General features: G+C 42.3%; 1 protein-coding gene across 1 annotated transcript; it reads left to right on the top strand.

Moving 5' to 3' along the window:
- Window positions 1-797: 797 nt before the first annotated feature.
- On the top strand, window positions 798-1,210 carry LOC142427379 (large ribosomal subunit protein eL32-like). Its single transcript, XM_075532639.1, has one exon. It carries the CDS (start codon window positions 802-804, stop codon window positions 1,207-1,209), a length of 408 nt encoding a protein of 135 aa, XP_075388754.1. The 5' UTR covers window positions 798-801; the 3' UTR covers window position 1,210.
- Window positions 1,211-13,768: the final 12,558 nt, after the last annotated feature.

Here is a 13,768-nt window from a genome sequence, read left to right as displayed (position 1 = left end):
TTTCTGTGGTTTTGATTTACCCTTATATATTTTAAAAGGACAAAGCAGTATATATAGTGACTGGCAGATGGTAGGAGCCCAACAAGCTGTTGTGTTTTCTACAAGCACAGTGAGCACAGAAAGGATCAAGACAGAACTTGTGAAGAGACAACCTTGCCCATCTAGGGGTAGGTTGCTGCTGTTTATTGAGACGTAGTGAATACTCATGGAGTCCTGGAATGTTTAACTGCTAAACACAAGGTCATTGGTTTGAACTCGATAACACAGAGTTTTTTTTTTTTTTAATTTCTGAGTAGATATCAAATAAGGAGCCCAGATGGCACTTCTGGGAAAGCATTGCCTTGCTAACCACAAGGTTGGCAGTTCAAGACACCAGCCAAGGGAGAAAGAGGAGGCTGCCTGTTCCCATCCTGATCTATAAGTCTGAATCAAGTAGAGGATAGTGGGGTGGAGTATGGATTTACATTTACATGAGGGCCTTTTGAGAAGAAGACCACAAAGGTAGAGGGTCAGTCTCATCACATTATAGCAAGGGTTCTGTCATCAACTTCATGTCTCAGTGTTGAAGGAACTCAGCTGGTGCAGTGACTGGTAAATTGAGTCAGTGGTTTAAACCCAGCAACAGCAGTGACTCTGGGAGAAGGATGGTGGCATTCTGGTGCTGTGCTCCCCAAAAGATCACAACCTCCAGAGTCCCGTGAGTCCTAGGTCACTGAAAAGCAAAAGATGTTTTCTTTCAGTGAATACTTCCCACAAACACATCTCATTCAATCAGCATAAGAGTGGGGCAACACCGGCATCATGGCTGCCCTCAGACCCTTGGTGAAGCCTAAAATTGTAAAAAAGAGGACCAAGAAGTTCATCCGGCACCAGTCCGACCGCTATGTCAAGATTAAGCCCAACTGGCGCAAGCCCAGAGGCATTGACAACAGGGTTCGGAGAAGATTCAAGGGCCAGATCTTGATGCCCAACATTGGTTATGGGAGCAACAAGAAAACCAAGCACATGCTGCCCAGTGGCTTCCGCAAGTTCCTGGTTCACAACATCAAGGAGCTGGAAGTTCTGCTGATGTGCAACAACTCGTATTGTGCAGAGATTGCTCACAACGTTTCCTCCAAGAATCGCAAAGCCATTGTAGAAAGAGCAGCCCAGCTGGCCATCAGAGTCACCAATCCCAACGCCAGGCTGCGCAGCGAAGAAAATGAGTAGATGGCCCATTTGCGAGTTTTATTTGTGCTAAATAAAACCATAAATGAAAAAAAAAACAAAAACAAAAGAGTGGGGCAAATGCAGCCTGTGGATTCCGGTTTCTGGGGACCTCCTTCTACAGACGACTGCCAGCTCTGGGCGAGTAAGACGATGGCAAAAACCCCTTTTACCTAGACGACAGAGTGGCTTCGCTAGCAAAAATGTCAGATAGTACAATCAGAATGTTCATGCTCTACAGTTACTCTTCATAGTTACCGTATATATTCGAGTATAAGCCAACCTGAATATCAGCCAAGGCACCTAGTTTAACCACAAAAACGGCATTTAAAATGTGCTGAGAAGCTCACCTTATACACAAGTATATACGGTAATTGCTGGTTCCACCCTCATAAAGATAAAAAGCATATACCTTAGTCTCTGTTTCCCCCTTTGTTGGAGTACAATACAAAGCGAATAAAATTTAATAACTACTATTTTATTTGTTCATATATAATGAGGCTATTTCCATGTTCTCACAGTTGGTGAGGAATCACTAACTACTTAATTATCTCCACCAGTCTCTCTTGATCTCTATAAAAATGATTTGATATTATTTTTGCAATAAACTTCATGCTCCACTGCAAATTTGCTAGGTTTGAGGACTGCACAATTGTCCCCGCCCCCACCCCCACTCCCCCCACAAGGGAAGTGACAAGGCATGCTGCAACGGGGACCCTGCTCCTTCCTGGAAGGTGAGTAAACCAATGTGATGGTGCCATTAGCTGGAATCTAAGTAAGAATTGAGTGGATGGCCAAGTAGACCCCAGGAAGAACCTTGGGTCCTGCTTTTTTCTGAAACTCACTTGACCCTACTCCTCCAGAAATTTCTTTTCTATTTGACTCCAATTACCAAGTTAAAGGTTCTTTTTGCTGATGTACCGTATACTTTCTTGTTTCTGTACCTCTGAATAATGTCATAGCCACACACACACAAACATGGCCGTTTGGATTCAGGGAGTAGCAGAGAGGATGGCGAGTAAGCCGTCTTGTTAGCTTCATGAGGTTGGCTTTGACTCATGATGACACTGTGTACAATAAAATTGAACTCTGCTAGGTCTCCCACTTGTTCTTACAATTGCTGACATGATGGCTAGCTTGCCTTTTATTCTTTGATGGTCCATAGGATTTGCAATGGCTGATTATCAGAACTAGCTGCCAGGCCTTTCTTCCTAGTCTGCTAGTCTGGGAGCTCCAGTGAAACCTGTCCACCATAAGTGACCCTGCTCATATTTGAAATGCCAGTTGCAGGATTGGGTGAAGCGTTACTGACCCACTGACTTTGAGTTGATTCCAACTCATAGTGAGTCTGTACAAGATGACCAAGACCGTAACTCTTTGCAGGAGCACATAATCCTTTCCCTCCTAGAAGCATCTATCTAGTGGGTTTGAATCGCTGACCTGGAGGTTAGCAGTTCAATGCTTACTTCACAGGACCACTAGAGCTCCTTGGGAGAAGGATTAAAGAAGCAGAATTTCAAGTTCTGGTACCATATAGTACCCATTTAAATCTTTTGCATGGTATAAAATTCCCTTTGCTGTCTGTCCTGTAGCTTTCTCCCTACCGCCCTCTCTTGTTACACCCTTCAGTCACATCTCACTCCTTATATGTGACCACTTGTACCATAGTCATCTCTAGGTGCTTCTATTTGGCTGTTGTGTTTTTCCCCAATCCTGCATGCCTCACTCCCCAGAGTTAACACTCTCTTACTTGACCTGTCTTGGGAGAGTTAAACACTCTCTCCTATGTGTTCAAAAACATATTTCAGGTATGACACAATGGAGTGAAAAAAAATTGTATTGCTGGCAATTATTTTATGGTTCCCCTAAAGGAAGAGCTATTTGTATCTAGAAAAACCTACTGAAACGCTAAAGCAAACAGAACATAAGGCCTTACGGGATGGATTAGCAAGAACAGGGCAGAGACACCTTAGAAAACTCTGACCTCAAAAGGGCAGGGTAGATGGGGAGAAGGTAGAGGGTGGACTGGGTGTGAACTGAAAAGATAAAAGATAGGTGGGGATCTACGTTGCCAGGCTTCTTTTAGAAGTGAGCTGGTGGCTGCTCAATGTTAATTTACCTGCCATACGGTTACAACTCAAAGAAGGCAACAAGCCCGTTGCCATCAAGTCCGTGCTGACTCACCGCAGCCCCACCTACTGTAGATGAGAAAGACACTCTGTGGGGGCCTCGTGGTTGGATCTTCGGGAAGGAAATTGCCAGGAATTCCTTCTGAGATGCCTATGGATGAGCTCAAACCACCAGTCCTTCGGTGAGTAGCCTCATGCTTAACACTTTGTGCCACCCAGGGATCCCTGCCCTATGGATAGAAGTGCCATATCCCAGACTCCCGTGTATGCTCTGTGGACGTGGGAGCTCTTGGGGCATCGTGGTTATGAGTTGGTAGTTTGAAACCACCAGCCATTCTGCGGGAGAAAGACAGGCAGTCTACAGTTTCAGAAATACACAGGGGGCAATGCTACCCTGTCCTGTGCAGTTGCTCTGCGTCAGAATTGACTCGATGACAGTGAACTCAACTTTTGATTCCCGGTGCAGATCTGCTCCCTGTAATGGCAATATGTGATCTTCTGGGGACTGAAAGAAAGATTTGTGTCCCATGTTCCAGTTGACAATAAGGCTGCGAGATGGACACGGAGATAAAAGAAAATGCACAGTAGCCAAAAAGAAGCTCAAAGAACTGGGTCACCGGCCTTCATAAGGAACTTTAGAAAGAATCTAGGTATAGAAACATAGTTCCTCCATTCTAAATCACTGCCTCTGCTCCCCACTGTGAACTATTTGCTGGCATTTCCCCCAGTGGGGAAATTAGAAGGATAAACTAGATGGTCCCTCAGGGCCCTTCTAGCGTTAACATACTAGGAATCTAATCCTTTCTCTGAGTTGGGGGAGAGTAATAAAATTATGTCATAGTGTAGAAAAATATCTGGTGATGTGAATTAGCCTGATTAGGCACAGGATGATTAGACACAAATGATGACAGCCGTTTAACACCTATGCTTACAAAGCAAATGCAAGCATATTCTCCTGGCACCCCAAAATGGGATGTTCAGACTCTTCTGGCAGTTAGAAGAGTCTGTTCTAAAAATCAAAATCTGTTTTGAAAGGACTGTTTAGTGTATATACAATGGGTGGCAGCACATTTAGGCAAGTGTGTTTTAAAAAAAAGTTCCATTACCTGCACATACCAAAATACAGTGATAAGCAAAAAGACCACCTGCCCAATCTCCACAAACTTGACCATTTAGAGATGGTCAACATCGACTGTCAGGTAATAATTAAAATTCTGAGGGCTTGGTCCATTCCATTGGTTAAAACACAACTATTTGAGAGGCAAATATTAAATGGCTTCTGTTTCGCTAACAGAAGCAATTATCTGATTGTGTTTAAGGACCTTCGGTCACAAACAGCTACCATTCAAAAGAACCGGAGTCCCTTGGCTCCGTCTGCATCATTTCAATACCTGCACTTTTGTCTACTATCAATGAAGTGACTGATGCAAGAGAGAGGGGACACTTAACAGTTCCAAAATGAGCAGGAAGCAATGAAACGGAGTGAGTGCTTAGGTGGTGCAAACTGTAAATTCACTTGGCTGCTAACTGGAAGATACGAGGGTAAATTCCATGCACAGGTCCCTCAGATGGAAGCCCTGGGAAGAGGAGAAGGAAGAGGAGGAGGAGGAGGAGGAGGAGGAGGAGGAAGAGGAGGAGAAGGAGGAGAAGGAGGAAAAGGAGGAGGAAGAGGAGGAGGAGGAAGAGGAAGAGGAGGAGGAGGAAGTGGAAGAGGAAGAGGAGGAGGAGGAAGAGGAAGAGGAGGAGGAAGAGGAGGAGGAAGAAGAGGAGGAGGAGGAAGAGGAAGAGGAGGAGGAGGAGGAGGAGGAAGAAGAGGAGGAGGAGGAGGAGGAGGAGGAAGTTTTGTGGAGCACAGTTCTCTGAAACACATGGTCTTCATTAGTTGGCATCTGCCCTAAGCAAGCATTTCTGCTTTAGCTTTAGTGATGCATCAATGTATGCACCCAGAGCCAGTGGGGTCCCATACACAGCCCCTTGTTGTTGTTGTTGTTGTTGTCAGGTGCCTTCGAGTCAGTGCCAACTCAGAGTGACTCTGAACAGCAGAAGGAAACACCACCCTGTCTTGGACCCCCTCACAATGGCTCAGATTCTTGAGTTCCTTGTTGCAGGCATGTATCCACCCATCTTGTTAAGGAACTCCCACGACCCCTCCCCACCCCTTGTTCCTTTGGCTGCCTCTCTGCTTTACCAAGCCTGATGTCCTTCTCCAGGAACTGATTTCTCCTAAGAACATGTCCACACTCCATGAAAGGAGGTCGTCATTCTTGCCTCCGAGAAGCAGTCTGGTTCCATTTCTTCCGTGTCCTACGGTTCCTTAGGAGTCATTATACAAACTCCGGTATCGTGAGTAAAGTTAAGCCCAACGATTCTGAAAATGACCTAGATTCAAATCCTAGGACGAACACTTATTAAGTGTGTAATTTTAGTTACTGCCTGCTTCAATTTATTCACATGTTAAGTAAGGATAATGATATTTCCTAACTCTGCAGGTAGTTGTGGTAATTAGATAAATTAATAAAAATGAAGTAGAACTATGCCAGGCACATTGCAAACAATCTATAACTGCCACAATATTTTGGTTAGAAGATTTTGCCATGAGAGAGATTCAGAGAGGGGATTAAATAGAAAAGAAATAAGCAAGGGCTTCATGCTATAATATCAGGTGGAGGGTGATTTGGAGATAAAATTGCTGCAATGTTAAGGTAGGTGCAAGGCACCTGGGGAAACTTAAAGAAGTTACTATGTATAAAGTAGTTGCTCTATTCCAGATGGAACACCTGGGTGATGGTTGGTGCACTAACATTGAAGTGCTTAAGGTTGGTGGTTTAAATCTCCCTGGAGACACATTGGAAGAAAGGCCCAGTGATCTATTTTTTTTAAAACATCAGTAATTGGAACACCGTGGAACACAGTTCTACTCTAACACCACTGGAATCATCATGGGTTTGAAGTGACTTACTGGCAACTGACTGGATCCCAGACACTAAGCTATGTTCTTCACCTGGGAAAACTCATAAGCTTTCTAATATTCTGAGAAGAAGTTATCATTGTGTTTATTTTAAAAGTGGATATATTGAAGGCTCAAGAATGCCAAGTCACATAGCTGAGATCAGAGAGCTCATACATGTGTGAGGAATGATCAGACCATGGTCTTTGGATGCCAGCTCCCTGGTCCTCACACTGCAGAAGGGCGCTTCCCTCGTGATACATAATGAAGTTTGTCCACTGAGGCCCAATATCTAAAACAGAGGTCCTCAAGCATTTTGGTCTCAGGACCACACACTCATGGAAAAAATATTCAGTAATAAAAAGAGCTTTTGTATATTTGGATTGTATCTATCAAAATGTAGAAAACTAAGAAATGAAAGGAAACTTTTTAATTGTTAGACCATTTAATTGGCAATAATGAACACATTACTTGTTAACACAAATAACATGTTTATTAAAAACAACTGTATTCACTAAAATAAAGCATATTAGTAAGAATTATGGCAATGTCTTATGGTTTTTTGCAAATATTTCAATGCCTGCCTCAATAGAAGACGAATTCTTATGATATATTGTTTTGGTTGACATATAACAAGAAAATCTACTCTCACATGAATAATTAGTTTAAAAACAAAGGAGTCTTTTTGGATTCTCAGATATTTGTGGACATTCTTCTTTGATGCTACACCCAAATTCAATATGTTATAGTATCTTAATGATTAGTTGCAATATGAACTCTGAAATACTAACATTAAATTTTTCATACATATATGTTACATTCAAAATCGTTTCTCTATCTTCACTTGGGATAGATATTTTATCCAAGCTTGATTAATAATACCATGCATTGACTATTTGAAGAACATTGGTTTATTAAGCTATAGAAAGTTCTCAAATATTGACATATTTTATTATGTAGTACTAAAAAATTAGCATGTACCAATACAAATCTCATCAGAAAATCATTGAGAATTGGGAAGCTATCAAATTCCTGGTGGTCAACATACCTTTTCTCAATTCTAACTTTCATGTGTAAGCTTGAACTTTATCATTGGAAACAACTATTATGAGTTTCTATCCTTGAAAGGGAAGGTGTGTCCGTCTGGGTAAACTAGGGAAACAAATCCACAGAGACTCATATATGTATAGAGACTGTTTTATATAAAGGGTAAGTGTACATTCAGAAAACATCCCAACTCCATCCAGTCCAAGCCTATAAGGCCAACTTAATCCATATGCCCAATACCAATTTATAAAGTCCTCTTCAAACTCACAAAACACACACAGTGAAGCTGACTACAGGAGGAAAGCCAAATCAGTGAGCATGTAAGCATTTCAGTGCTGGCAGGGGTCTCCATGCAGTTGCTCTAGCACCCAGGGCTGCATCGTGGTAGGTCCATGTGGCTTCTCCTCAGGGATGTCTCACAGGAAGTGAGCCTTCCCAGATGAAGCAGAGAACTAGCTAAGGCAGCTGCAACTGGTCTGACCATTAGAGAGCAAGAGACAAGAGAATTAGAAAGGGGAGGCTCACCAAGCCATTTATCTCTCCACCTTTCAATTAATCCTACATGTATTTATCAGCCAGGTTGACACCATAAACCTTCACTATCTCAGAAGGTGCATATTGTTGATTTTCTGAAATTATCTGTCTGTTCATCAAAGTCTGATTAGCCATTCTGTGTGTCAATAAATTTTCCAAAAAAATATATATATATCCTGACATTTCAGGGAAAGGCAGCTAGTTCAGCTTGCAACTCAAACAATGGAGTGTTTCTTCACAAGACAAGTCCTAACTCTGAAGGTTGTTCAGGTGATTAAGTGAATTGATAACAATGAAGAAGGCCAATTACATCTGACTTGATTACGTAGTCCTTCTGTAGCAGAAATACCATTATTAGGTGGCTTTAAGACCCAGAAATTTAGTTTCTCCCAGTTTAAGAGGCTACCCATCTGAATTCAGACTCTAGGGGAAGGATTTCACTCTCGCTACTGCCTCTCAGGGAAGGTCTTTGTCACACTTCAGCTCATTTCTTGGCTCTTTGGAGAGGTCATATGGTGTGGCATCTGCCTTCTTTACTTCATGATTCCTTGCTTCCTTGCTCAAGGTACTCTTTCATAAGAGATTGATTTAAGACAGACTCTATAGTTATAGTGTCATATTAACATATCAAAGAAAACTCATCAGCACAGGTATAAAACCACAGCCTTGCAGCCATTCTGACCCCTGGAAACCCTGTAGGGCAGGGTCGAACTGCTCCCTCGGGGCTCCAAGGCTAAAACTCTATGATCGCATGAAATGCCACTTTTCTTCAAGTGGTGGCTGGTGGGGTTGAACTGCTGAACTCTTGGTTGCATAACCTATTATGCTATTAGGGTTTCCATCACAGGTAGAGAGGTTTAGAGTCATGAGGAAACACAATTCAATCAATAAGAACAGCCCTGTATTTTGGTATACTTTAAGCATGTTCCCCAATTTTTTACACAATCTTGATATTTTTAATATGTTCTTGTGAGTCAAGAATCAAAAGAATAATAGTGATTAAATAACAAAGAGGTTTTGAATGGGAGCCAAAGGCAGATTTTAAAAAGAGAGAGAAAGAAAATATAGATCCGGGAATGCCTTTGAAGCTCACATTAAATCCTAGCTCCAACATAAGAACAAGTAGTTCTTACATCATGGTTCTGCTTCACCTCAGGAAGGGAGCACAGAAGATATGGATGCTATAGCAAAGTGTGGGGAAGAAATCAGATGGTGCTCAGCAGATAAAATAGTGTCTGGGGTCTTAAAGGCTTGTTTCCAAACAAGCTGTCATCCAATTGAGATGGGAACTAAGTTCACGTGGAGGAAGCACAGCAGCATCAATCACCCATGGTTTGTAAATCATATACTATGAAGTCGAAGGGGGGAATATGTGGGAACCTGTGATTTCCCTATATCCATAATAGAGGGATGGAAGGAAAGTGCTTACTAAACAGAGTGCATTGGAGAAATGATTTATAGAAGACCAAAAAGATAAACCTGACTTGAATGGTTAAAATCTTGTCAGTTCATCCTCCCTCTGATACCTGTTAGGCCCGATCTGGTTTTCAACATTTTTCTGTGTGTGTGTGTGTATGTGTATACATATATACATATATGCATATATAAATATATATATGGTTCTTTGTTCATATTGAGATTTGTTTCAGATGTGTTATGTCATTGGGGGTCACCCTCTTGAATTTTTGTTACATATTTTTCAGTATATGAAACGCAGGATTGGGAGAAGGGCAACAGAAAAGGGGGTGAAGGGAGACACCGGATAGGGCAAGATATGACAAAATACTAATTTATAAATTATCAAGGGCTCATGAGGGAGTGGGGAATGGGGAGGGAGGGGGAAAAAGAGGACTTGATGCAAAGGGCTTAAGTGGAGAGCAAACGCTTTGAAAATGATGAGGGCAAAGAACGTACAGATGTGCTTTATACAATTGATGTATGTATGGTGATAAGAGTTGTATGAATCCCTAATAAAATGTTTAAAAATTAAAAAAAACAAATGATAAAAAAATGAAACTCAGGATTGATGAACCTAGAGACAGCAAGTAGAATAAGGTTTCTAGGTGATGGGGGAGGAAGGTCAAAGGGTCAAACTCCTTGGTGTCAAAGAGTTGAGGAAGGACAAGAATGCTTGCAAACGGATTGTGCTAGCAATTGGACAGCACTGCTTGATGTGACTGAACTGTGGAATGGTATGATATCTGTATTAACTCCCAATAAAATGGGTTTTTTTGGGGGGGAAATCTCTTGAGGGAAATGAAAATTTCCTCTTTTTTTCTTGCACATGCATAGAAGTAGAGACTGTGGGGACTGGAAATGCAGTTTGCTGCCACAGCTCTGTCTGTGTTCCTCTATTACCAGATATAGGCACCGGTGCTTTTGTCCCATGGGTGCCCAAGCCAAGCCACGAAAAAGCCAAAGACCATTTTAGCAGATGCATGAAAAGAGTTTTGACTTGAAAGACCCTCTAAAAGGATCTTGGGGACGCCTCAGAATCCGAGGACCACCCTCTGACAGTTGGCTTCTAAAAGGGTTCGCTTGTCAGGAACCCATATGACAGAGGGAGCCACCACATAGGGTTTTCTCGGTTGTAATCTTTATGGAAGCAGAGCACCGGGTCTTTATCCTGAGAAGTTCCTGGGTGGGCTCAAACCGCCAATGTGGCACTCAGCAGCTGAGACAGTTGATCGTGGTGCCATAAGAGGGCTACCTGAAGAAATCATTAGAAAACGTGACGTTCACGTACAGACAGTACGTCGACGGCCTGAATGCCTATGATTTGACTAAATACACTGGTGTTCAAGCGTTTTATTATGGGGCCGTAGATCAATTACGCCGATGTAAGCGGTGCCACGTGAATCCTCATTCTTTTCCAGTTGAGGAGTTTATTTAGATTTGATCAAAGACATAGAATTTCAATTGAGGTTCTGTTTTAAAATGATCTATGGGAGGAAAATGTAACTTAAGGGAAAGGCTCAGCGCTACATGTTATCAATCTTATAAGACGTTTCTGAAATTCTGGGAGAGACTGAATTTCACACGATAATTTAGCATGAGAAAAGATGTGGAAAGGAAACGGAAGAAGTGAGAATTAAAATAAGCACGCTCTATAGCAGCGGTTCTCAACCTGTGGGCAGTGACCCCTTTCACAGGGGTCACCTAAGACCACAGAAAACATGTATTTTCAATGGTCTTAAGAACTGAGACACCATTCCTCTATCTATCTCCAGGCGGTTCGGCCCACATGCAGATACGCCCACATACGCCTACCCAGCGCGAAGACTGTTACCCAAGCTACACCATGCTTCAAGACAAAATTTTATTTATTTTTAATTCGAAATAAATACTTCACAATATATAATTACACATTGTTTTGAGATAAAGCACTATGCTTTAATGATGCTCAATTTGTAACAATGAAAATACATCCTGCATATCAGATATTTACATTATGATTCATAAGGGTAGCAAAATTACAGTTATGAAGTAGTAACGGAAATAATTTTATGGTTGAGGTCACCACAACATAAGGAACTGTATTAAAGGGTCACAGCAATAGAAGATTGAGAATCTCTGCTCTATAAGTCTTTGATCATCATCATGATCAATATCATCATCGTCAACTTAAACAGCATCATCTTCGTTATGATATATGTTGGATGGTTCCTCATACTTAAATTTTGATTGACAATGAATGTGTCCACAATCTGGTCTCACATGTTTGAAAATCACCAATCTCGTTTTTTATGAGAAAAGAAAAACAAATACATGAAAACTGAAAATTAACAAGTCTTGTTAGTTCCATTATAGAATTGGGATCACAAGACAAACCATTGCCCAGAAACCTAAAGATAAAGAAAACTATGACGTACTGGGGCTCGAAATCACTCCTGGCCTAGCATGAAAAGGACATTGATGAAAGAGGAGTTGACTAATTCTGGTACACCAAGCATGGGTTAGGAGCCCTGGCTGATGCAAAGGTTAAAGTGTCTGACTGCTAGCCAAAACCTTGACATTGGATCCACCAGCTGCTCTGCAGGAGTCAGATATGGCTAGCAGTCTGCTCCCTTAACAATTGGTGGTTGATAGCTGCCAGCAAGTAGGCCCGACTCATAGCAATCCTGTCTGCTCCAGGAAAACCTTCGTCTTGCGCCGTCCTTACAGCCATTGCCAGGTTTGAGCTCGGTTTGGCAGCTATGGATCAATCTATTTTGTTTATAGTCGTCCTCTTTTTGTTGCTGACCCTCGAGCTTAACCAACCACGATGTTCTACTGTAGGGGACAGGCCCTCCTGATAACACGTCTGAGATGAAGTCTCTCCATGCTCACACCTAAGGAACATTCTGGTTCCAGTTTTGTCAAGACAGATCTCTTCATTCTTCTGACAGTCCACGGCTCTTTGAATATTCCTCGCCAACAGTACAATTCAAAAGCTTTCATTCTTCCCAGTCTTCTTATTCACTGTCTGCTCTGAATGCATATGAATTGAATGACAATATCATGGCTTGGGTCAAATACACATTCATTCTCAAAACGACGTCGTTGCTCTTCAGCTCTTTAAAAAGGCTGTCTACAGCCAATTGGCTCAATGTAATACGCTGTTTGATTTCTTCGGAGCCAGTCCATGAGTGTTGATTATGGATCTAAGTACAAGGAAAATGAAATCCTTGAGAGTTTCCATTTTTTCTGTCTTTAGCATGATGTTTATTGGTTCGGTTGTGGATCTCTCGCCCCCCCCCACCCCCCTTTACGTTAAAGACTATTCAACACTGAAGTCTGTTCTTCAACTGTAAATGTTTCACATGCTGTGCACTTTCAGCAAGCAAGGCTCAGAATCACTACGGGCCGGGGGACTCTATTTCCTACTGTTGTTGTAACACAGTCTATTTTAAGAGATAAAAATCTCCTGCAGGCCGGGCCTTAGGGAGCATGTTACCATTTCACAAGGTTTATCTCTAGGAAACGCAACAGTCTCTCACTCTGAAAATCAGAGAAACGTCCCTTCATGCTTCTGGCAGGGCAGGGGAAAAGGAACCAATTTGAAGTATGGAATTTTCTCTCCTTAACACCCGCCAGCTGCCCTTTGGAAGAAAGATGAGGCTATCCCGAGAATTCACAGAACCCAATTCAGAACCCAATGTAGACGTTATCGTGGGTCAGAATCAATTCAATCACAGTGGACATGAGTGTGGGATCCTCATGAGAGATTATGTTAGCCAAGCCTCTACAACATAGTTTGGCAAGAGTCAGCAACGGGAGAGAAGAGAAATGCCCACTGCAGTCTCCTCTAGTCTAGCTCTGTCGCCTAAAGGACTGAAACCAATTAAATGAGTGGCAAGATAGAGGACTAGGTAGCTAGACTTCACAGACCCTGTACCACATTGACCTAAGAGACCAAATGAAACAGAGACAGATGATAATCATGAAACCCAGAGCTTCAGGGCAAAGAATCAAGAACTGAATTGAATATTATCTACTAGACGAAATTGAACAAAAGTAGCCAGCAGGGCGAGAGATGAGTGAATTGCCACCTTGTTTGACTGGGCATGACCACAATCAGCAACACCGTTCAGAACCAGCAATTGTCCACCTGGTGACTGGGTATGAGCAAGGTGGGCCACTCCTTTGTTCTCCACAACTTCCTGTTGACTTGGGGAGTGGGCAGCCCCCACAACAACCAAACCAGTGGCTGGACAGATCCACCCACTGCATAGCCTCTGCTTGGCTTGAGGAACTTTAGAGAATAAACCTGGATTGTTCTGCCTCCCCGCCTCCCACTTCACACACACCCCCACCTCAAAAGTGGTGCCTGGCTACCACCACCAACTTCTCTGTAAATAATCACTATTAGAAGGTCCAGAATAGAGTGGGATTAAAAACAATGAGAATCAGAACTCAAAATTCT

Source organism: Tenrec ecaudatus, chromosome 15 (genome assembly GCF_050624435.1).
Source record: "Tenrec ecaudatus isolate mTenEca1 chromosome 15, mTenEca1.hap1, whole genome shotgun sequence".
Taxonomy (NCBI): domain Eukaryota; kingdom Metazoa; phylum Chordata; class Mammalia; order Afrosoricida; family Tenrecidae; genus Tenrec; species Tenrec ecaudatus.
This window is presented reverse-complemented; position numbering and strand designations above follow the sequence as displayed.

What these genes read in the sequence shown, in the direction of transcription:
- LOC142427379 (XM_075532639.1), top strand. Translation starts at nt 802, where the DNA reads ATGGCTGCCCTCAGACCCTTGGTGAAGCCTAAAATTGTAAAAAAGAGG.